The sequence below is a fragment of the Myxocyprinus asiaticus genome, chromosome 43 (genome assembly GCF_019703515.2).
Source record: "Myxocyprinus asiaticus isolate MX2 ecotype Aquarium Trade chromosome 43, UBuf_Myxa_2, whole genome shotgun sequence".
Taxonomy (NCBI): domain Eukaryota; kingdom Metazoa; phylum Chordata; class Actinopteri; order Cypriniformes; family Catostomidae; genus Myxocyprinus; species Myxocyprinus asiaticus.
In genome coordinates this window covers 33,793,748-33,818,852 of record NC_059386.1, presented here as the reverse complement: position 1 = coordinate 33,818,852, position 25,105 = coordinate 33,793,748, and the positions used below count along the sequence as shown (strand labels likewise).

Genomic DNA, 25,105 nt, shown 5'->3' with positions numbered 1-25,105 from the left:
TACGAAATTTAACAGGTAGCCAATGTCATGATGATAAAATGGGGCTAATATGATCATATTTCTTGGTTCTAGTCAGCACTCTGGCAGCTGCAATTTGAACCAATTGAAGTTTATTTATTGAACTTGCTAGATATCCTCCCAGTAATGCATTACAATAATCTAGTCTTGAGGTCATGAACGTATGAATTCAGCAACAGAGAGCATGTGTCGTAACTTAGCAATATTTCTGAGGTGGAAGAATGCTGTTCTGCAAACACTGAAAATTTGATTTTCAAAGGACATATTGGTATCAAATATAACACCTAAGTTCTTCGCTGTAGAAGATGGCGTAACTGTACATCCATAGATAGTCAAATTATATTTTAGTGGCTTAATTTTAGAGGTTTTTGGTCCAATAAGTAGTACCTCTGTTTTGTCAGAATTGAGTAGAAGGAAATTTTTGGCCATCCGATCTTTGATTTCATTGATACACTCTAGCTAATTTGGAGAATTGTGAATTTTCGTGGGTTTAGATGAAATATAAAGTTGGGTATCTTCGGCATAACAGTTGAAACTTATTCCACGATTCCTGATAATATCTCCCAGGGGAAGCATGTATAAGGAGAGGCCCTAAAACTGATCTCTGTGATACTCCATACTTAACTTTTGTTTGATTTGACAATCCCTCGTTTACACATACAAAGTGGTAGCGGTCTGATAAATAGGACTTAAACTATGCTAATGCAAGTCCACTAATGCCAACATAATTCTCCAGCTTATTCAAAAGAATGTCGTGATCTATCGTGTGGAAGGCAGGACTAAGATCTAAAAGCACTAGAAGAGAAATGCAGCCGCGATCAGATGATAAGAGCAAGTCATTTGTAACTCTGATAAGTGTAGTCTCTGTACTGTGATGGGGCCTAAATCCTGACTGAAATTGTTCATCATACCATTTCTCTGTAGAAATTAACATAGTTGGGAGGACACTACCTTTTCTAGTATTTTAGGTCTGTAATTAGCCAATTCTCCAGGATCAAGCTGTGGCTTCTTAATAAGTGGTTTGATAACTGCCATTTTAAAGTTTCTTGGGACATGTCCTAAGGATAATGAGGAGTTAATAATATTAAGAAGAGGTTCTGAGATTACTGGGAATACCTCTTTTAAGAGCTTAGTTGGTATTGGATCTAACATGTTGTGGTTTTTGATTTTTTGATACGTTTTGTTAGTTCTTCATGACCTATTACAACGAAGGATTGAAGTTGCTCGTGAGGAAATTTATGAGACTGTTTTCTGAGGTACTGTGACAGATGATTGCATAGTTCCAATTTTATTTCTCATTATTCCAATTTTATCAATAAAGAAATTCATGAAGTCATTACTATTGTGCTGCAATGGAATATCTGGTTCAGTTGATGTTTTATTCCTAATCAGTTTAGCCACAGTACTGAATAAACACCTAGGATTGTTGTGGTTATTTTCTATGAGTTTGCTAAAATATGCTGACCTGGCAGCTTTTAGTGCCTGTCTGTTGCTACAGACACTATCCTTCCATGCACCGCGAAATACCTCTAATTTTGTATTCTTCCACTTGCACTCCATTTTCCGAGCTGCTCTCTTGAGAGCATGAGTGTGATCATTGTACCATGGTGTGGGGCTTTTTTCTTTAATTTTCTTTAATCGAAGGGGGGCGACAATATCAAGAGTGCTAGAGAAGACTGTATTTATATTTTCTGTTATTACATCAAGTTCTTCTAGACTTTTTGGCTTACTGAGTATGTGGGACAATTCTGGAAGATTAGTAATGAAGCTATCTTTAGTGGTCGAAAGAATAGTCCTACCTGAACGATAGTGTGGTGTAGATTGAGTAACATTAGATGATCACAGCAAACATGAGACAAGGTAATGATCTGAGATGTCATCGCTCTGCGGGAGAATTTCTATAGTATCAAAATCAACTCCATATGACAGAATTACAGTAAATCTAGCATATGATTATGGCAATGAGTTGGTCCTGTCACATTTTGTCTGACTCCAAGAGAGTTGAGAATATCGATAAATGCTAATACCAATGCGTCATTTTCATTATCTATGTGAATGTTGAAGTCACCAAAAATTAAAGCTCTATCTACATTAACTACTAAATCTGATAGAAAATTTGCAAATTCACCAAGGAAACCAGAGTATGGCCCGGGTGGTTTGAGATTGATGCAATAATCTGTGTAATTATTGCATGGATTGAATCGATTAGTTGATTACACCGTGGAGAAAACGAATGCACGCAGCCGAGACGCGAGATGTAGACAAGTGGGAAAATAAAAGAAAAAAGAGAAACGGGTGCGCATGGCTAGCAAACTACACAGACTCGTGCAGCGTCAATTCAATAAGAATCAAAATATTGTAAGTATCTTCACTCAACCAACACCTTGCGCCCCCCCAGTGGACTCAATTGTTACTGCGAGATTTGTTGAGAGATTCAGATGGAAAGTACAGTATCATTCAGTGTTGCCTTCGGCACTCAAATGGGCAAAGGAAAATACTTTAGCGATGTTCGAGTGGTGTTTTAAATAGTCAACTAGTTAGTGCAGAACAAGTACTCGATTAGTCGATTATTTGTGCACATTCCTATTGCAAAATATTCAGATATATACAAACAGATTTGAGAGTGAAGTGAGACCGATTTGATTGCATCATTCACAGTGCGTCATGGGAGTTGGCGGTAGCTGCAGAGCTATTTTGGTTTGCATTTTCTCTTCAGTATCATGGGTAGTGTAGTTCTTGTTGAAATAACGCAGACTGATGGCTTCAACTGAAGCATATACCATCGATTAACAGCCTCAGAGCTCACAGTTGGTCTGTCTTTAAAGGTTTATACGTTATCGTAAAAAAAAAAAAAAAAAATCTATTTGCCTATGAAGAAAATGAATGTGATTTTTACTTCTGAAACCAGACTGATGTGCTCTATTCCTTTGAAGGGTTTATTCTAATGTGTCTTATGCCAGTGAATCTGTCCATACTGTTCTCTCCGGAGTGGTCATATCTAAGGTTGACCAGCACCTGCTCAGGAAGAGTCCGTCTGTAGCTGCTCTGTTTGCAGTAATTAGAGCCGTCCACTTCAGTGTGTGTGTTCAAACAGAGGCCTTTCACACAGCTATAGAAAGATGCTCAGAGCCAATTTTATAATAGCTAAAGGTCCTACATCATAATAAAGCTCCTAATGGAGCCTAATGCATTGTTTTGTGGCTTCCTAGTGTGTATGTGTGTTTGCTTATCTCTGTGTGCGTGGATACTTCTCTATTGTACTGTGTGCATGTGTGTGGTCGCATATTGGATCTGTCTGTGGCAGATAAGAGCACATACTCTGCAGGATTCAAGCTTTGGCACGGCAGGGAAAATTGCCTGTTTGCCACGGTCCATTGCACACTAGAGGTCAGTGTTAGTAGTGCAGTGTCACGTGGGAAGCTCATTTAAAACACCTTTGAGGTATCTTATCAACGGTTTGTGAAGTTTTACTGTATATTCTACCGTTGTGGATGACTCATTGAGTAAAACAGCAGGATTATAGGTCTTAGTTTTCATTTGAATATGGTTAAAGATGAAGTGTACTGTCTGTACTACGTAATAAGGACTGTTTTCAAACAGGTTTCCTGAATGCTTTGCCTTATCTTCCATTGGTTGGACGGACAGTCCCTCCTTACACTGAAGCCACAGAGTCAATTTTGTTATCTCAGGTTGGTCGAGATGCTCAAACAAACGGAGCAATATTTTGATAGTGCCACAGAGAAACATTATTTACACTTTTCTAGGGAATCATCCTATAAATAGCTTACTTATAGTTGACTTTGCATATTAAGCTTGGAAAGGAAAGATTATTTTTATTTGTAACACCTTTAAGGTTATTCTGTGATCATTCACGTGCATCTCTGAAGCAATAATAAAAGTAGAGCATTTGTATGTATTTCTCCATATTACCACATTGATTTGTGTAATAAATATAAAAACATGAATTTTCTTGCACTTCTGAAACATAAGAGTTCAGCGTACTATGTATAGGTGTTGAAACTTTTTGTTCAGAAATTGGCATGCTATTATGTCATAACAGTGGGCTAATTTACATATGAACACCTATTTCGTATTCAGGAACTTGACCCACCCTGATTATGTTTAATTATAAGAGTCAAAGAGATAGTGGAAAATGGTCCTGAAAATCTAGATTACAATTGTTTTTGGTGCAAGAAACGTACACTTAATAAAGGGAAAAGTAAAATGCTACAATGTTAAAAATATGACCACTTTAAAGTCAGTAATTTGGGAACAATCTGAAGCGTGATATTAAATGACTTTCTGACCTCTTCTGTCATTCTACTGAAATATGTGGATAAATTATATGTAACATATCTTCGTTTTTCAGTTCTAAAAATGAATGAAATTCAGTTAAAATGAAATGAACCTTTTAAATTGAGTGTTCAGAACTGTGTAAGGGCACTAAGAAGCTGATATGTGTGTTTTTTTAAAGGATACCGCTGGGCAGGAGCGATACAGAACCATCACCACGGCATACTATCGAGGAGCCATGGGCTTCATCCTCATGTATGACATCACTAACGAGGACTCATTCAGAGCCGTCCAGGACTGGTGAGTGACCACTGCTGTCCCAGGGTCAGAATCATGAGCAAAGTAGGAGGAGATGCTTTCGGATCCAAAATCTCTTGATGTTTGTGATCTCACAGCCATAAACTGATCATGCAGAGTCAGTTTTGCAGGCAGTATTTCTCCAAAACAGATTGCGTTTGCAGAAAAAATGGCAGTGTTTTAGAAGAATTGTACGTGAGTTATTGTACAACCAACACAAATGTCATTAATATGAGTAAGCGAGAATGCTGTGTTGTCACATAGTTTAAATATCACGAGAATGCTGTAATGACTCATTTTTGTTTGGTGTGGAACATTAAATGTTTGCCATGAAAGTAATGGTAGTTGGTGTTTCAAGAAATGGAAATTGAAAGCTTTAAAGACACTTATCTGTGACCAACACATTTTTTTCTATTTTTAAAACAGTGTTCACAACACATTTAACTTACATAATGTGTCATATTTGGAGTGGAGTTGAGTATTCAGGAAATAATTTAGGGGATTTGTTTGGATCTTGAAAAGTAAGCAATCATATTATTTCTGCAAGTTAACCTGAAATCGAAATTTACCTTGTTTACATACTTAATTCACGTCATGGTCTTATTGTAGACAATTAATCAGTTTGCATTATTCCAATGGAAAAACAAATGCTTGTGACTTTTATTCCTCAGGATTTGATTGGATTGTTAAACATTGGCTATGATATCATTAAAGGAGAGAGAAGGCTCACACACAATGTCCATAGAAAAAATCTGCAGGAAATTGTTAAGAGGCCACAAAGTAAAAAAGTGCTCAGTGCAGAAACAAAATGTTTTCGATTTACATCGTCATCAGTGTCCAAATAACAGCAGCACACCTGATTCCATGTATAGGTCAGGCTGAATCATTTACTGTAATTCTTCTAATTGAACAGACTTAAAAATACAAATGTTCAAATAATGTCACAGACATACATTGTGTCTTTATCCACAATATTCCTGAGTCCCATTGTCCCAGTCGTTATGTTATGTACTAATGCAGCATTAAAAATGACAGAAACTTGAGAACAAATGATCACATAATTATAGCGAGGCGATATTGTTCTTCCTCACCTATCTGTTAACGATTATGGATTTGAGGATGAAGGCCAAATATCACAAATAGAAGCATTTTAGTTATTTTGATGAGTCTGTATACATTGGATCAGCCTGAGCAGACTAACCTGAAAAGATATGTAACCTGTTAGCACATTCACAGCTGTAAAAGTTGGACATGTTTTGAGAACTGTAGATAATTATGTTTATTTTAAAGCATATATTGAGTCTAGTCAGAGCCCTGAAGAGTTTGTTGTACCGAGATTATGTACTTACTGCAGATACAGGGGAGCTCTAGACAGCAGGATGCTCGTGTATTACAGGACTCAGGCGATGATACTCTCATGCTGCCATTTTTCAGATAATACGCAATTATTTTGTGGGTGATGACTATGTAGTAAGCTCAATCTAGCTTTATAAATGTCAGTTTACATACTTAATCTCCGTATCTAAATGCTATAACCTACATTAAATGTATTAGTGTTGACTGAACAGCTGATCCTGTTGATAGATTGAATTTATTGTTCTTGTGTAGGAAATAACGATGTATTAGTAGCCACACAATAAACTGTACCGTACAAAAAGAACTACATGCAATACAAATAAACATATTTATTTAGGCATACATTATACACATTGTACACAAAAGTTCAATGTTCTCTGTAAAACAACTATAAACCGTATGTATTATTAAAAGCACTGTACAAATACATTTAATTGATACTGAATTAATGTCCACACTGTTTTCCAAATCACCTTTTCCCCTTAAGGGAAGACATGCACATTCTGCAAAGACACTCAAAAGAAAGTGAATTGCAGGCAGGAAAAATGCAGGAAAGAGGAAAATCATAATACAGTTAATTTCAAACATGATAAAACAGCACAACTGTGCATGTCTCATCTAATAATTATGGTCTTCCACTGTAGAATTTTTCCAATTAGCATCACAGCATGAAAACATCGTCACTACTCAAAGACAGTTCAGGTAAAACACTGTTCCTTTTTATACTCAGTAATAATGCCATTTCAAAACATGTGAAGCATTCACAAAGGCCAACGCTGAATAGAAATAAATAAACTCTCATAATTCCTAATGAACTTTCGGCATATGTACACACACCTGTTAGCACGATAATGCTATCGTTTATGTAATTCATCGCACTCCATTTCTGGACATCCATCGCAGCCGGAACTTAACGGTGGATAATATACACAAAGTAATCCCTGCTGTTGACTTCTTGCCAATAAAGTGAAAAGAGCACTGTAGGCAGCCGATGGAAGAAGCAGAATCTAGGACAGGAGCACTTTGCTTTGTGAGTGGTTTCTGATCAGAACAACACTGTTTTAGATAAAACTTTAGTTTCGCTTGATTATTAGGATAACCATTAACTGCACACATAGACCGGGAAATTTTAAAGACATCTTACAACATTTAAAAAGCAAGAATCTAACCGCATGACATGCAAGCAAGCAGTGACCTACACACAACTAACGGCAACTAATCGCACTTCCGCTAGCCAACCGGAAATTCTGCCCATCTAGCGAAATACAGTAGACTCGCTGAGAATATTGTGGATATGGTATACCAGCATTCACACATATTTCAAAAGATCTACGCATACATATCAGGAGATATAATCATGAAAGGAAACCAATTCAATACTAAAAACAGGCTTCACATTGAATTCATTATATCAAAAATAATGTATATGTATAATGTATAATTCATACATAATTCTTCAATAAACATTTTTCAATAAACATTTTATCAAGGGAGAAATCTACACAACATAAATAAATATGCTAGTAATGTACATTATCCAAGACTATGGGTCTAATGACATAAGATCAGCTGATATACAAAATATTCACCACATAGAATATCAAAAATAAACTACATCCAATGTTGCAAGAAAAATATTAGCGTCACAGCTTTCAAAGTGAACATCTTTCAACTGTTGTATAAAGTCACCCTTATCTTTCAAATTAGAGACCACTATAGCATGACCAGGAAGGTGAATCAAAAATGTATGAACCTTAGGCAAGACGTACATGACAGGGGTTATAGGAAAATCATTGATAAGGTACTTCAATTCTGCCAGACTAATCATACCTTTATAACATGAGTCATGCAAAAAGGTATCAATCTCTTTTTTAAAAACCAAAGTTGGATTAGAGTCCAGTTCCGTATAACAAATGTCATTTGAGGGCTGTGATTTGATCTCAGAAACAGTCATTTTTTTCCATTAAAACCAAACCCACACACTTATCGGCAGGTTTCCATATCACATCCTTTTTCTTTTGAAGTTGTATCAAAATCTGTCATTCTTTCAAACCGCAGTAATTAGGTTTGGATATCTTCAGACTCTTATCAATAGCCCCGTCAACTAAATTGCAAAAAGTTTTGATTGCAGCATTATTATTTATTTTATTTTTTTTGGATTTTCTCCCCAATTTGGAATGCCCAATTCCCAGTGCGATCTAAGTCCTCATGGTGGCGTAGTGACGCCTCAATCCGGGTGGTGGAGGATGAATCTCAGTTGCCTCCGCATCTGAGACCGTCAATCCATGCAACTTATCACGTGGCTTGTTGAGCGCGTTACCACGGAGACATAAGGAAGCTCATGCTATTCTCCGCGGCATCCACGCACAACTCACCACACGCCCCACTGAGAGCGAACCACATTATAGCGACCACAAGGAGGTTACCCCATGTGACTCTACCCTCCATAGCAACCGGGACAATTTGGTTGCTTAGGGGACCTGGCTGGAGTCACTCAGCACACCCTGGATTCAAACTCGTGACTCCAGGTGTGGTAGTCAGCGTCTTCACTCGCTGAGCTACCCAGGCCCCGTGATTGCAGCATTATTAACAGGAGGACAAAAATAGCTTTAAGCACTAAAAGGTTTATTACCTGACACTGATTAGTCTTCTTTATAATACAAGTATTTTAATTTAATGGATGAATAGAACTCGAACATTTAAACTTTCAGCTGAAAGGGATCCAAAAATGTTGGAGGGACATAAGACAAACCTTTATTGAGTAGTTGAGAGTGGAGAGGCTGGTGTTGGATAAATTGAAGACCAAGTTCAAATCTTGTGGGGTCTCCTCAACTGACTCAAAGCCCTTACCCTTTCTACTGCGCCGCCCTCGGTGCATCCGCCTCCTCATCAAGTACTGTACTGCCGCTGTTGGGAAGGTCGCACATTCGGGATATCGCCCTTTTTCTCGCATAAAAAATCCAAATCGGAGTCAGATTGATACTCAGAGCTGGATCCAGATGTGAATATTGACTTTTGCCTGAAGCGATCCTGCTTTTTGGGTTTGTTAGACCAAACAGAGTTCAAACGCCATGCGTAGACTTTCCCGTCACGATAATCAATTGTATCTCTACGAAGCTTACTTAATTTCTTCTTCTGCACATCTTCTTTGAAGGAACGCATCGTGACTTCCAAATATTTCTCAATAGACTGCACAGTCGTTGATTCTGTAGAGGTGCCCATCTTATCCCTCGTTTGAACTATTTCTCGCCGGACATTAATTAACTCTTGATGCATAAATTCAATAATGAGAACCATCAGGTCCAATGATGCTTTACTGAGAATCTCCCACCACTTTGTGCAAAACTCCTCATCATTTCACCTTGGTCTGTGTTTTTTGAATACAATACTATGATATAATAAAAAATATTATTTTTCCCTGCCCACTCGGCCTTAAAGTAATTTTAGAGGTGGAGAAAGATATTACATTTAGACTTCTTTTTATGTTACATTATAAATATGACATTATATTATTTAAATGTTTTTTATTATTTTACTTTAGAATAATGTGAACTGATGAAGCATTAAAGGAGAATTCCTGGTTCAATACAAGTTAAGCTCAATCGACAGCATTTGTGGCAAAATATTGATTACCACAAAAAATTATTTCGACTTGTCTGTCCTTTTTATTTTAAAAAAAGTGAAAATGGAGGTTACAGTGAGACACTTACAATGGAAGTGAATGGGGCCAATTGTTGGAGGTTTTAAAGGCAGAAACGTAAAGCTTATAATTTTTTAAAAACACATTAATTCTTCTGTTAAAACTTGTGTATTATTTGAGCTGTAAATTTGTTTAAATCTTTATTTTTACAGTCATTGTAGGGTTTTAGGGTTTGCTGACATTTCCTCGTCATGGCAACGAAGTTGTAAAATTGACTATAACTTTTAACAGAAAAGGTTAGTAAGTTATTTTATCACACTAAATTCATGTTCATCCATATTGTGTGATTCTTGTGAAAAAGTGAGTATTTTAATGTTCAAAAATTGGCCCCATTCACTTCCATTTTAAGTGCCTCACTGTAACCCAGATTTTTTGTTTTGTTTTTTTAAGAAATGGAGGGGCATGATTTTTTGTGGTAATCAATATTATGCCACAAATGCTGTTAATTGAGCTTAACTTATGTTGAACCCAGAATATCCATTTAAGAATAAGGCATAAACTAAAGACATTTATTAAGAAAGTAAATAGTGTTAAGTTTGATTTCATTGGTCTGTAAACAGCTACAGAGGGTTTAGAAAAAGAGTCTTCAGGAAATACAGCTGATTAATATTTAACTACCATCATTTAAATTTCTCTCAGTGTTAAAGGGCAGCAGGGTTCAGGGCTTCATGTTTGCTGCTCTATTGATCAGCTCAGTTGGACATTTGGCTGTGGTCAGTGAGCGGAGGTTCATTTAATTAGGGTAAGGAGAGAGAGACTAATGAACATCAATAATTAGACTGAGGAACTGGAACAGAGAGAATAAAAAGGAGAAATGATGACCCAGATCAACCACTGTCTCATTATGACTTCAAAAATACATTGGATATCCTAAGGTTTATTACTTTATTAATCAGAAATAACACCAGAATTTACTGAAAGGAGTTCTGGGGGTGAATTTGCAATTATTTTCTTTCTGTGCAGACATTATGTCTTAAAGGAACCCAAAATGTAAAATTCTGTCATCATTTACTCATCCTAATGTTGTTCCAAACCAATATTACTTTCTTTCAGTGAGCTCAAAAGGAGTTTGGATGAATGTTTACGCTGTTGTTTTCCATACAATGAGAAAATGAGGCGATTGAGCTCCAAAAAGGACAAAAAAAAAAGCACCATAAAAAATAAATAAAGAAAAAAGACTTTTGTGCTTTATTCCAAGTCATCTGAAGCCAGATGATAGCTTTGTGTGAGAAACTGCAACTCTCAAATCTAATTTGCATATGGGTGTTTCTTCAACTTCAGGCACTGTAGCACTGTGAACTTCGAAGGTCAACATTTTCCACCCGCTCACTAGTTGTCCAACAGTGTATGTACATGCATCACTGGAGATTTATGTCATTTTTTCATTTCCAGGACATCTCAAATTCTGTATTGTACTGGAAATTACAATGATGGAAATGACAATTTTTAATGTTTTATTTATTTTATTTTTTTAAATCTCCTTTGTCTTGCTAAGGCTACTTTCATAGCTAACATTTTACGTATCCAATTACACAAAGTTAAATCATATAGTCAAACTTTTTGCATAATTTGCCAAAATTACAGCTTGATTGGAAATTACGCCTAATAGTATAGCTAGCTATTTTCTACTCACAACCTTGATTTTTCTTGTTTGTTTGTTTGTTTGTTTTTTGTTTTTTTTAAACATCACTTGTCTCATATTTCATCTCAAGCATGCTCTTCACTGACACTTTTGTCCACTTGGTTAACAAGTACACTAACTTTTGAAAAAACTTTATTAGGGGCAAAATTGTTTGGTTTGGTGAAAAAAAAAAAAAATGATAGAAATAATTTTCACACAGTAAATATTGAAATGGTTTGTTTAGTTTGCTCTTTGTTTATATGATCATAGTTTTAAACATGTATTAATTGTAGTTTTATAATGTATGTTTATAGTTTAATATTGAATGTCTGGGAATGGGACAAGGCTAAAACAGCAAAGTCTGTACATAAAAGGCATTTGAAATGTACCAAAATTATAAAGGCCTGGTAAAAAGTCAGTTTTAATGTGTAGTATAGCTAGCTATTTTTATAAAAATAAAAATAAAAAATAGTAGCTTGACTGTAGTTTAATTACATTTTGGGTAGCATGTAGTTTGGCTAGCTACAGTTTTAGAGAAGCTACTTTAATGCTAACGAAGAGTGAAGGAGCTAGTTTATCCAGTTTAGTACAGCTTAGCATTAACATTAGATTAGTGTTGACAAAAATGTGAGTGTTGTTAAACCCTGGAGACTCAGTCCAGCTGCTGGAGGGATAAATGCAGCTGTGGTCAGTGAACTGACAGCTAATTAACCCAAACGCACACAAAAACACTGAGGGAAACGGAAGAAACTCTTAACACACGCTCTGCAGTATGACTGTTTTGTGCTGAAATATATCAGCAAGTGCTGTAACGTGTCGTGGGCTTCAGTGATGGACTGGACCCCCGCTGAACCGCCAGCTGTCTGCTGGCTCTGCTGTTGCCATGGCAACAAATGCTGCTCTACAATACAAGCCTTTTAAAAAATCTAGACCTGAGAATATTGTGTAAAATATTAGCTTTAAAGTGATAGTTCAACAAAAAATGAAACATCTGTCATTATTAACTCAAATTGTTCCAAACCTGTGTGACTTTCCTTCTTACGCGGAAGCCAAAAATCAGTCCGCCTTTTCAGTACAATAGAACAGTCTGTTTCCATTCATTTTTTCCATAGGGGAATTGATTTTTAATGATAACTTATAAACTATGAAGGACCGAATGTGACAAAAAAAAAAAAAAAAAAAAATATATATATATATATATATATATATATATATATATATATATATATATATATATACTTAGAAATAAATAATGTTTAAATCGGACATAAATTATTATTTATACATTAATTTCCTTATTTATGCTATATTGTTATTTCCTCTTTTATTTATTTATTTATACATTTATTTATTTATACATGTTTTTATTTACACATTTATTAATTAGGGCCCAAGCACTGAAAGTGCGGAGACCCTATTGTTCTTCTAAGGATTATTAGTATACTTTTTTTTGGGGGTGCTTTTGGGGCACTTAACATGCTTAAAAACTCATGAAATTTGACACACACATCAGAGTTGTTGGCCATTAGCCAACACATGGGCATGTAAGGCGGGCTCTGTAGCACCACCTTTTGACTAAAGTGGTTGGGTCAGTTTCACCTACAGTCACCAAACTTGATACATATATTGACCTCATCAAGCCGGACAACTTTCAAAATTACAGTCTTTAGTTCCGCCCAACAGGAAGTCAGCCATTTTGGATTTCCGCGTCTGAGACAATCAATCAGAGCATCTTATCACGTGGCTTGTTGAGCGCATTACCGTGGAGACCTAGCGCGTTTGGAGGCTCATGTTACGTGACTCTACCCACCCTATCAACCGGGCCAAGTGGTTGCATAGGAAGCCTGTCTGAAGTCACTCAGCACACCCTGGATTTGAACTTGCGGCTCCAGGTGTGGTAGTCAGCATCTTTACTTGCTGATCTACCCAGGCCCCCTCATTTTTTGCATTTCTTTGCAAATATATTTATTTATTTATCTATTTTTAATATTGTCACATTCAGTACTCCATAATAAACATTTAAAGACAGACCTAATGTGAGCTCCGAGGTTGTTAATCGATGTTATATGCTTCTGTTAAAGCCATCAGTCAACGTTATATTAATGTAATTGGAAAAAAAATAGTGTTTAATGGTGGCATTCCTGGTGAAGAACTACACTACCCATGATCCTGAGGTGGAAAATCCACCAATCAGAGAATCGTGGCAAACAAATCGCAAAAGAGCTCTGCAGCGACTGCCCACTCCCACGATGCATTGTGAACTGATTGTCCCTACACTTTTAAACTTAAAATATATTGTTTTACAATGTATACAGTGTCACATATTATTTCATAAAGTATGTTATGGAAATAAATTGCTGAGCACTTTATGATGAATTTAAGCTTTTCTAACTTTTTTGTTCATGGCCTTTATTAATCCTGACTTTAGAAAACAAACTTCCAAGTGTCTACTTTCAGTGGAGACCACAATTATGCCTGTAATACAAAAGAGGTGATAAACTGCAGCCATTTTATTTTGAATAGTATGTACATGAAGTATGTACATTTCAGGCTTGTGCTCAAAAAAGGGGAGTGCAAAGTAAATGGTTAATTGGTTAAGATGTCTGTATACTACATATACCATAAAACTGTACAAGTAGGCCTTGGAAAACACATTCTAGCCATCATTCTTGTTAATATTCATATATGGAGCTTAATTGTATTATGAGAGTGTACTGTAACATCCTTGGTTGTTTGTAACTAGGTCAACCCAGATAAAGACATACTCCTGGGACAACGCACAGGTCATCCTGGCAGGAAATAAATGTGACATGGAGGAGGAGAGAGTTGTGTCCATGGATAGCGGCAGACTGCTGGCGGAACAGTTGGGTAAGTTCACGTTCCTTAATCCCATCCATTATCAACCCCAAACTGAGATTACCTCCTGTTCTCTGGACCAATCAGAAACTTTTGCACCTAGGAAGCCAGTCAGGTGGGTCAGTTTAACTTTGCTTTTGATTCATAACCCAGATTTTACATTATCAACCCATATTTTATGTAGTCCGGGTCATATTTTCCCTTACCTTGCATTGTTTTGTTTATGGTTTTCGAAATGTTGCATTTCTGCTAATATATAGGCACTATTACCGAAATTAACATCAGATGTGTAGTCTTAGTTCATATAGCATACCCTCACTGTGAATAAATTAAAGCATATGGAAAGTCTTGCAGCTTTGAACTTGGGCGATAATTAAACGCATATAATTGGATCACACCAGAATGTGCAAACAGCTCGTCTTGTAGCTCAAGCTAACACAGAACGGTGAAAATAGACACAGTTAATGCCAGATGTAAACCAGGACGTACTGTGCCTCTGCCATTTTCAGCCTCTTGACCAAATAATCAACTACATCTCATTAATTGATAATCATGATTTGTAAAGTAGCACACATTAGTTCTGTTCCAAAACCTAGTGAGCTGCCTACTTAGACAGCATTTTAACCCTGTAAAGCCTGACATATGAAAAAATTATCAGAAAGTTCAGGAGTCACTTTTCGTGCAAGTCCATGGCCATTTTAAATACATCGATATAAACATTGAAACCACTTTTTTCACAAATAACCACTAGATGGTGCCATAAATGTGAAACTTGCATACCATAGTTTGTTTGGCTCATCAGCTTGAACAGAGTGAAACAGGAGCTGTCAAACGTTGTTTATCATATTTGATACACACGACGTTATAGGGTTAAAGCATCATAGGTGCACTTGTGACGCTATACCTTGTTTTGGCCATAATCGAAGGCAGCAATGCATGTATCCAGAAATCACTACGACAAGCTAAATGACAAAAATCATTAAAAATGCTGAATAAGAGAGAAATTATGCTTATAAATATATTTCATTCAGTGCTGAAACGTGTTCATAAAACTAATCCAATCCATTCAGAAATGGAATATTTCAAAATATTTCTCTCTATTTTTTTGTTGTTGTTTTATTTAGTCGTTAAAAGAATAGTTCACCCGGAAATGAAAATTCGGACATAATTTAGGCCAAATCCACACTAATCTGTTTTCATTTGAAAACTTTCATTTTTCAAACTTTGTTTGAAAAGTTTTCAGTTTCCAAATATCATCGTTTTCCACCGTATGCGGTAATGGAAAGTGTTTTCCAAAGGTTTTTTGGTGGAGAACAACACTGTTCTAGTGTGCAAAAGAAGTGTAAACTTGCGTTGATGACAACATGTTCTTACCCTCATATCATTCAAAACCTGGAGGACTTTTTTCTTGTGTGGAAAACAAATGGAAAAATGTATTAATATTTCGGTCCACCTTTTCAATACAATGGCAGTTGATGGTGACTTTCTATAAAGCTTAAAATAGGACCCATAAGTTTCATAAAAGTATTCACTCATGCGTCATATTCCAAGTTTTCAAAAAGTATATGAAAGGCAAAAGGCATATTTAAGTAATTTTTCAGTGAAAATCTGTGATGTCCATTGCGTCAAGATGTTAATTCAAATTATATTTATTGAAATGTTTATTAAAAAAATGTTGGGGGGGGGGGGGGTGAACTATGCCTTTTACTAGGGCGATGCCGCTTTAGATTCGACTGGATATCGATTTATATGAATTTATTTCAGTTTGCTTACATATGAAAGAAATTAACAGCTAATGCTGTTGATTATACAAGAGACCTTCTAACTTGGTACATTATGAAAATATTAATTTTAGAAGTTATGTTTTATTTGTTTATATCATTTTGTTCACATTTTAGCTTTCTAAAAATGTACAAATCCATGTATTCCATCAATTAATATGAAAATATACTGTATTTTACAAATTATATTTTGTTACATGTTTTTTGTTTAATGCATAATTTGTTCTATTTACAGGTATTTACATTGATTTGTAGATCACATGCTAAAAACCGGTACTGTCTCTTTAACAAAACTGACATTTCTGTAAAGAGCGTCTGTAAATGAGCGCATGTTAACGAGAGAGGACTCAAATTACTTTGTCTCATCTGTGCTATGTGTGATTAGAATAAAATGTTTATTTTGCATTGTTTTTTTTAACAAAAACAATTGACTGCGAAGAACAAAAAGGATATTATTCAATGACAAATGGATTGCGTGGATCTCGTCTTTGGACACACATAACACAAAACGAGTCAAATCAAACTTTAACTCTCAACACACAGTGAAAGGATACTGAAATTCTTCACCAATGCATGACTCAATCACTGGTGAGATCAAATTTGAACATTTACCAGCCAATGGCTAATCACAGACTTTCAATCTTGAGATTTAAGAATCGATATCGAAATCATTCAAATGAGGATAGTGATGCATCAGAAAATCAATATTTTTACACATGCCTTCCTTTTACTTTTGCAATATGCTAAAGTCAAACTCTATTGCAATCAGTTTGAGTCATGTCTCTCTCTTGTATGCTTCATTTGAGGAGCTCGATTTGTTTGGTGTGCAATTGGACAAGTTTTTATAAATACTTTCCAGTGAATGAGATGTATATTTTGAATTGACATTTCTTCTGACTCCGTTCACCATCTTGGATTAAGAAGGCAGCATAATTTTGTTGCTCACTGTTTGGAAGAGCCTTCTTGTTGGCTGCGTGCATCAAAATACACTGTCCAGGTAGGCAACTTGCCAGGTTTTGCAACAGATATAAACTCTTTTGTATGGTTTTGCTTCTGTCTGACAGGTTTTGAGTTTTTCGAAACGAGTGCCAAGGACAACATCAACGTGGCGCAGACCTTTGAGCGTCTGGTGGACATAATCTGCGACAAGATGTCAGAGAACTTAGAGACTGACCCCGCTGTTACCACAGGAACCCAGGGCACAGCGAGGTTAACAGATAACCCTCCACCACTACAGCAACCTAACTGTGCCTGTTAGTGTTCACTTTACAACATGGTAGTATCAGTGTGTGTGTGTGTATGTTGTAACTCCTTTACATAGAAGCATATATCCTTTAATGTCATAGAATGCAGATGCTGGAACAACTTGAATCTGATTGGTGCATGTCATGAGTCATGTGACCCTCTACTGTCCAAGACCTACCCATTGGGAACAGAGTTGTCTAGGAACTGCTGCCTTTAAATCACATCAGAATGATCGTATTTACGAGCACACATGAACACCACCACAATGTCGAAAACACAAACAGTCCAGACTTAATTTTTTCGAAGGTGCTTAAAGAGTTTCCTATTTTTGTTTGGATGTGAAGAAGAGACAAAAATAGTAATAATAATAATAATAATTTGTAATTAATATGATGCACACCATGCTTCACGGTTGGGATGGTGTTCTTTGGCTTGCAAGCCTCACCCTTTTTCCTCCAAACATAATGATGGTCATTATGGCCAAACAGTTAAATTTTTGTTTCATTAGACCAGAGGACATTTCTCCAAAAAGTAAGATTAACTAACCCTAACCCTAACCCTAAACTGTAGTCTGGCTTTTTTATGGCAGTTTTGGAGCAGTGGCTTCTTTCTTGCTGAGCAGCCTTTCAGGTTATGTCGATATAGGACTCGCTTTACTGTGGATATAGATACTTGTTTACCTGTTTCTTCCAGCATCTTCACAAGGACCTTTGCTATTGTTCTGGGATTGATTTGCACTTTTTTCACCAAACTACATTCATCTCTAGGAGACAGAATGCGTCTCCTTCCTGAGCGGTCTGATGGCTGCGTGGTCCCATGGTGTTTATACTTGCGTACTGTTGTTTACAGATGAATGTGGTACCTTCAGGCATTTGGAAATTGCTTGGATGAACCAGGCTTGTCGAGGTCCATAATTTTTTTTCTGAGGTCTTGGCTGATTTCTTTTGATTTTCCCATGATGTCAAGCAAAGAGGCACTGAGTTTGAAGATAGGCCTTAAAATACATCCACAGGTACACCTCCAGTTCAGTACACCTCCTATCAGAAGCACATTGGCTAATTGTCTAAAGGCTTTACATCATTTTCTGGAATTTTCCAAGCTGCTTAAAGGTACTGTTAACTTACTGTATGTTAACTTCTGACCAACTGGAATTATGATATAGTCAATTAAAAGTGAAACAGTCTGTCTGTAAACAATTGTTGGAAAAATTACTCGTGTCATGCACAAAGTAGATGTCCTAAACGACTTCCCAAAACTATAGTTTGCTAATAATAAATCTGTGGAGTGGTTAAAAAAGTTGTTTTAATGACTTCAACATAAGTGTATATAAACTTCTGACTTCAACTGTACACTTATACTATAATACTATAAAAAATAAAAAAATAAAAATTTTCCTCCCAAAGTCACAATAATTGGTGCTGTTTTTGCCCGAAAATTCTCCAGGAGGGGCAAGTCCCCGGGCCAGCTTAGAAAATAAGGGGGCACTGTGGGGCCTGTGTCCCACTGATGATACAAGTCTACAAACACCCCTACAATCCACCTTAAATAATCATGAAAATGCTTCTAGATAAAGGTAACACAAGACTGGAAAATGTCATAATGTTAAACATATTTGTAGCCATAAAATACTAAAACTAAAATAAAAATGACCTAAACTAAAACTAGGAAACACTGAGAAACCTAAACCTAAACTAAACTAACAGAAGCTAAAATAAAAACCAAAACTATAATAACCCTGCTTCCCAGGATTTGAAGGTATCATGTTGACGTTATTTATATGGATGTGAAATGAGGATGGTAAAACAGCTTCAAAAATGGTAGTAGTTTTGCACTGAATATGTGACCTGTGGCGACAGCATTTGCACCGTTGGCCTCTTTTGTTCCAGCACCTTTGCAATAGACTCGTTCATCTATATGGTGCCATAGTTCATCGTCTCACACCGTTTTATTTACTGTCAAAATCTTGACAGCCTTTGGATATTGTTATATATGCAAGGTTTTATTTTTAATATCCTTACTACCTGATTTATGTAACTGAAACAGTATCCTGTCTCTGTGACAGCCCTAAACTCTGGAAACAGCCCCCAAAAAAGAAAGTTTACGCTCTTAAAGCCAATCAGAAAACGCTGTCTGCCTGTCAGTGATTTTGCACTTTTGGGTTTGCTGAGATTGGGTCGCATTCTTTGAATCTCATGGAAAGTATCTGCGCCAGTCAAGCACAAGTTTTGTTTTGCATGTGTGAATTTTTTTGGTAATCCCAAAGAGACAAAAGCTTCATTAAAAGTAAAACTGTCATGTTTTTTTCTGCTGAGTCGCTATCTAGTAATACAGCAGGAAACAGCTGCCACTAGTGCTCGTGGTGGTACTCGCGTTGATGATGCAAACGTAGTGCGGTTCGGACCCAAATAATAAAATGTAAAGAGACCTGTGGGGGCAGGGGAAGAACTCAGCATTGAACAAAGTGTGAAAACAGCCTGAAAAGGGGCTGTTCACACAGTTCCTGATTTTGTGTGAAACAAAAGCTAGATGCAGCGCAACGAATGGAACAGAATGCAGGTGTCTTGAGACGTGTTTTTAAAAGAAGTGATGTGACGTTTGTCTCTGAAGCTTGTAAAACGTTACTGCTCAGCCCACAAGCATATTATTTCCCAATCTACATGTTAATATATATATAGAGAGAGAGATATATATCAGTGTGTGCTCTTCATTTTTCCCCACCAGATGGCTGGAAAATGAACCGTGTACAGGAGCTTTGAACCCATTTTCAAGACAATTGTATTTAAAAATGCGGCACGTGGTGCATCGGTCAAAGACATCTGTCTGGCGCATGTTTACATAGAAAAACAACTATTAAACAGCGCAGATGCAAAAACGCATCCTGTGTGAACGGCCCCGTAGTCTACCACAAGTTAGCAAAACAGTAAAATCGTTTGCAGCACTTTTAAGACTTTCTCCACATGCATGTTTCAGCTTTTTATGAACTAATGATTTTGAATGCATCAGCTGTTTAGAGCACGATCTTTGTTTAACCAGCGTTATCATCACAACAGGAGGCCGATTCATTGGCAATTTCAGCCGTTTCAGCCATTTTTGTTGGTCAGGAATAAATACCATATTAACATCTGCATTGAGTGTTTTGTACGATTTTATCCCCTTCTTGCAGCGCCAGTGATATCAGCTGAAAAGCTGTAGTGTGGACTAGTGTGTGTGTACTGTAGATTATATTAAGATGATGTTACTTATATACATACAGTGATATATCAAATGTACATATTTGTATATACCTTAGAACTATGAATATAACACTGTTGTGAATTCAAGTAGCTGTTAAATACAGGGAAAAATAACAGTAAATGTTTCTACACATGGTAACATTGTACAATAATGCTGTATACTTTAACATTAGTTAACGCAATACTAAAAAGGAACTAACAGCATTTAGTAATCTTGGTTAATGTTAATTTCTACATACTGTTACATTATAACATTGAAAGTTCATGCATTATGAACTAACAATAAAGTTATAAATGAACATTAAGTTGAATGAATGCTGTTAAAATCACGTATTTCTTAATACCAAATGCATTAACTAATGTTAATGTACACAATGTATTTGTAAAGTGTTACGCTGCACATTGATTTAATCTTTGTAAATACATTCACACTGACTTAAGTGAGATTTATTTATCTATTTATTGCAAGCAAACAGACTTTACAGTGTGAAAAAGAAGGTTTCATGAACTGTGTATGTCTGAGAAAAGTTTTTTCGAGTTGAAGTGAGTTTTATTTTCTGTTTATTGCTGTTGGTTCTGTATCTCTGCTGGCTGAAAAGCTACTTTGTGGAAGTGTTGCTCTCAGCATTTTCTGTCCCTGATCTGGTTTTACACTTGGAGAGGATTTGGTGATTTTTAAATGTTTTAAGGAAACCGCTTCACTGTTGCCAGAGTTGGGTCAGAGCTCGACAGAGCTTGACTTGTAAAATGATGCAGTAATAGCCAAGGAAATGTATCGGGCAGCTATTTTCAGAAGAAGTGAGTCAGTCATAAATATTTCATGCAGCAAACATTATATGACTTCAGCCATGAACGACAAGATATCTTTTCATTTGAGTCACAACTACAGCAAATCTATTGCCAAGCAAGAGAAGTTCTAGGGTGAATCTCACAAAATGTGTCATTTTTCACCTCAAAATCAATGAAAAAATTTATATTTTATCTAAAGAAAATGAAGCCTTTTTAGTTGTATTGCTACATTATTTTTATAATAAATAATCATATTTCCCACCAAAATTCTCTTTGCCGTAATGCAATTTTTTTAAAATAACAAATAAATACAATTTTTACACATTTACAATAAATAAATCATTGTATTTCAGTATTTTTCACTATTACATTAAAACTATTACAGTAATGAGAATCACCATTGAGAATTATGGAAGATGATTAGGGCCAAGTAAAAATTAAAAAAATGAAAACATCTAGAGATTAAAGTCATTATAATGCAAGATTTAACTCATAAAATGTTGAGAATAAACTCATTATACTTTGAGAATAAAGTCATTGTGTTTTGAGAAAAAACTAGTTAAATTTCAAGAAAAAAAGTCGAAATAAAATGTTGAGAATAAACTCATTAAACTCAAATAATAATAAACAATAAAATTGGGCTAGCATTAAAGGCTACACTATAACAATCATTAAACAGCTCATATATGATGTATGTGTATACGAGGAAAGCACCTTAAATTGCCCAGTAATATATTGGAGCTAAACATGTCTGTAAAGGGTCCATTCCTTAATAATCAACAAGGTATGCACGCATTGTCAAAATTCACTCCTCGCTCAGAAAGGGTGCAGAGTGTATGAGTTTCGATCAATGGCTGAAACAAATGAAGTTATATTAAATGTTTGTGAATGTATGTAAATATTTCTTGAAATTTAATGAGACACATATGCCTTTCATTTCGAAATGCAACAACTTTATTCTCAAAGTATAATGAGTTTATTCTCAACATTTTATTTAATATTTTTTCTCGAAATATTGGGAGCTTAATCTTGCATTTTAATGACTTTAACCTCAAGATGTTTTAATTGTATTATTTTTACTTGGCCCTAATCCTCTTCCGTAGAGAATAATGGAAATGACAAAAAATGTTTTTTTTTTTAAAACTCAAAAAGAAAAACTTGACATTACAGTAATGAGAATCTGGGGGAAAATGTGCTTCATGAAAATAATATAACAATGCAAAAAATCATGTTGGCCCTAAAAATTTAATATTTAATATAAAAAGAAAAAGTATATTTTAGGACCATTAAAATTTTTGTTCATTGCTACATTATTTTTGACAATTAAGCAGTTTTTTCTTTTAAATTAATGTAAAAGAAATAAATAAAATTACTAATAAAAAAACCAAAAAAAAAAACAATCGATAACAACTTTAACAATTTCACAGTAATGAGAATAACGGAAATGACAAAGAAAAAATATATGTTTTACCTTAATGAGAATTTGGGAGAAAATTTGCTTAAGTGTTATGCAAATAGATTAACAATGCAAAGCATCACATCGGCTCTAAAACAATATTTTGCATAAAATAAAGTACATTTTAAGACTATTATTATTGTTTTCCATTGTTACATAAAAAAAAATCATTACTCATTTACCAAAAAATAAATAAATTAAAAAAAAACAGTTACAACTTTATTACAGTAATGAGAATCACCATTGAGAATAATTAAAATGATTAAAAAAAAAATAACAAAAAATGAAAGTAAAATGTTCTTATAGATTACGGTAATGAGAATTCTGGGAAAATATACTTAATTGGCATGAAAATTATCTATCAATGCCAAAAATGTTTTTGGCCCTAAAAGTAGGCTTAATTTTCTAAAAGTAAATTTTAATTTTGATTTTGGGGTGAAATATGATCAGGACATGTTCTTGACAGGTTTCTTGACATTCGCCCTTCAGCTCATTTATATGTTTCTCGTCCCCAGAGATTGTCCAATCGCCATTGTGATGTATTATAATCCACGTAGAGTTCATATAAAAATGAAACATAGCCCTTAAATTATAAAACTACATGGTGTGGTCTGTTTATATGTGTGGTATTGTGCACGTAGTACATTAAAGTTTCTATAACGTTAGGCCGACCATATCTGGCACAATAAAAAACATTTTGCAATCACAGATTTACTGTAGACTAAAATTGTCGATCTGTATTCACTTATAGCTCATCGATGTGTCCTCAAAATATATATAGAAAAAACCCCACCTCGTTTTCCCAACGCAAGCCACGTTTAGCATCACCCTTGCATGAGACTGTACGACATCTCTATTTAGATAACCGTATCTGTATAATCTTATTTATTTGTTATTTTATGCGTCCCTCAGTTTGGGGGTCGCAGTGGGCCAGCAAGTGCAATATTTTGAAACCCAATCTCTTGTACAGTTGTGTTGAATGATTGATTTGATTGAATCTTTTGTGTATGTGTAGAGGAAGTGTCAACGAGCATCTAGATGTGCCATACTGATTTTGCACACTATTGTAGTTAACCAATATGTGAATGAGCGGACTGCCTCTAAACTGAAACTGGAATATGTTGAATATGTGTTGACATAAAGGCAAAATAGTGTGGCGTCATAAAGGTGTGTGTGAGTTTGTATGGTAGTGTATATACTAAGTATGGAGAAAAATAAATGTTTATCTTGTCGGCAAGAAATTTCTGTAGTTTTTATTTGTGTGTGTGTGTGTGTGTGTGTTTGTGTAAATTGCAATTAAATTCTAGCATGTATAGGGCTATTTATCTGAAATCACTCTCCTGTAGTCGTATCTCAGGCAGGGATGTCTGTAGTTTGGAGTATTCAGTAGTTTTATAATAGCTGTCATTTCAGGTGTACAGCATGCATACAACAGCTTTATGTAATTTTATTTTTAATATGAGCTTAAAAAGGGTGTGAAAATGTGTTTACGTTACAATAAATAAATACTGTGGCGGTAACATGGTGCAGCGATGGTATCAGATGTTAATACCAGATGAGTACCACTGTACTTTTTTCAAAGAATATGTCCCAAAAAACATTGTGGTTCCATGGTACTTTTTTTGTTAGTGGAGTAAACCTGTTTGTTTGCATATTTTCATGGTCATCAAGGCATTTAAAATTTCATTTATTGTCTGAATTTTATCATTAGCATAGCAGAATTGCATTCTCTTTAGAGCAACTGTACAATTTACAACTCTGTTTGCACAGGAAAATAAAGTTGAGAATATATTTTAATTTATTTTTCTTTAATCATTTGAGGCAGCCCTCAAAATACAGTGATTTATTTTGAATCTCAGTTCATGATAAAAGTGTTATTGTACCCTCCTTTTGGGTTCTGTGAAAATTTGTTGGACCTAACTTGTGATCTGATCTGATATTTATTTTATGAAGTTTTGGTTGAAGGAATCAGTTTGTTTTTCTGTATGTGTGAAAAGTGTATGAAAAAAGTGTATCATTTACTGTTGCAAATACTAATAAATATTCCTATTGTGTTGATACTCAAGTGCTATGCTACATTAATTAGTGAAGCTACTGACTGAGCATCATTTTTTGTCTAAATGTTTTTGACATTTTTTTTTTTTTTTTAGGGCTAGGGTTAAGATTAGCAACACAACAAAAGAAATCCTGGGAGACATAATGTTGTTCTTCCACAAGGGGGCGCTGGACGGCTCAGAGAGCAGAATTCTCCATTGAGCCGTGTTCAAATCTCAACATTTTTGTCTGGTTAGACCATATGTGTGTTTAAATCTGTTATTTCTGTAAAGGGTTTTGCTAGACAAAAAAAAAACAAAAGAACTGAGAATTTGCTGCTACAGTCTCTATAAAATTATTAAAGCGAATCTCTGTTGTTAAACAAATCTTTTAAAGGTGCACTCAGTAATTTTTTTAGTCTGTCAT

General features: G+C 35.4%; 1 protein-coding gene across 1 annotated transcript in view; it reads left to right on the top strand.

The window, feature by feature from the left end:
* The window catches only part of LOC127433713 (ras-related protein Rab-3C-like), a 39,470-nt gene extending 14,771 nt beyond the window's left edge, over positions 1–24,699 (top strand). The window contains exons 3-5 of the mRNA XM_051685854.1: positions 4,493–4,611; positions 14,029–14,153; positions 16,987–24,699. Of these exons, the coding sequence (XP_051541814.1) occupies positions 4,493–4,611; positions 14,029–14,153; positions 16,987–17,180 (438 nt within the window). The 3' untranslated portion in view covers positions 17,181–24,699. The remainder of the gene's footprint in view (positions 1–4,492; positions 4,612–14,028; positions 14,154–16,986) is intronic.
* The last annotated feature ends 406 nt before the right edge of the window (positions 24,700–25,105 follow it).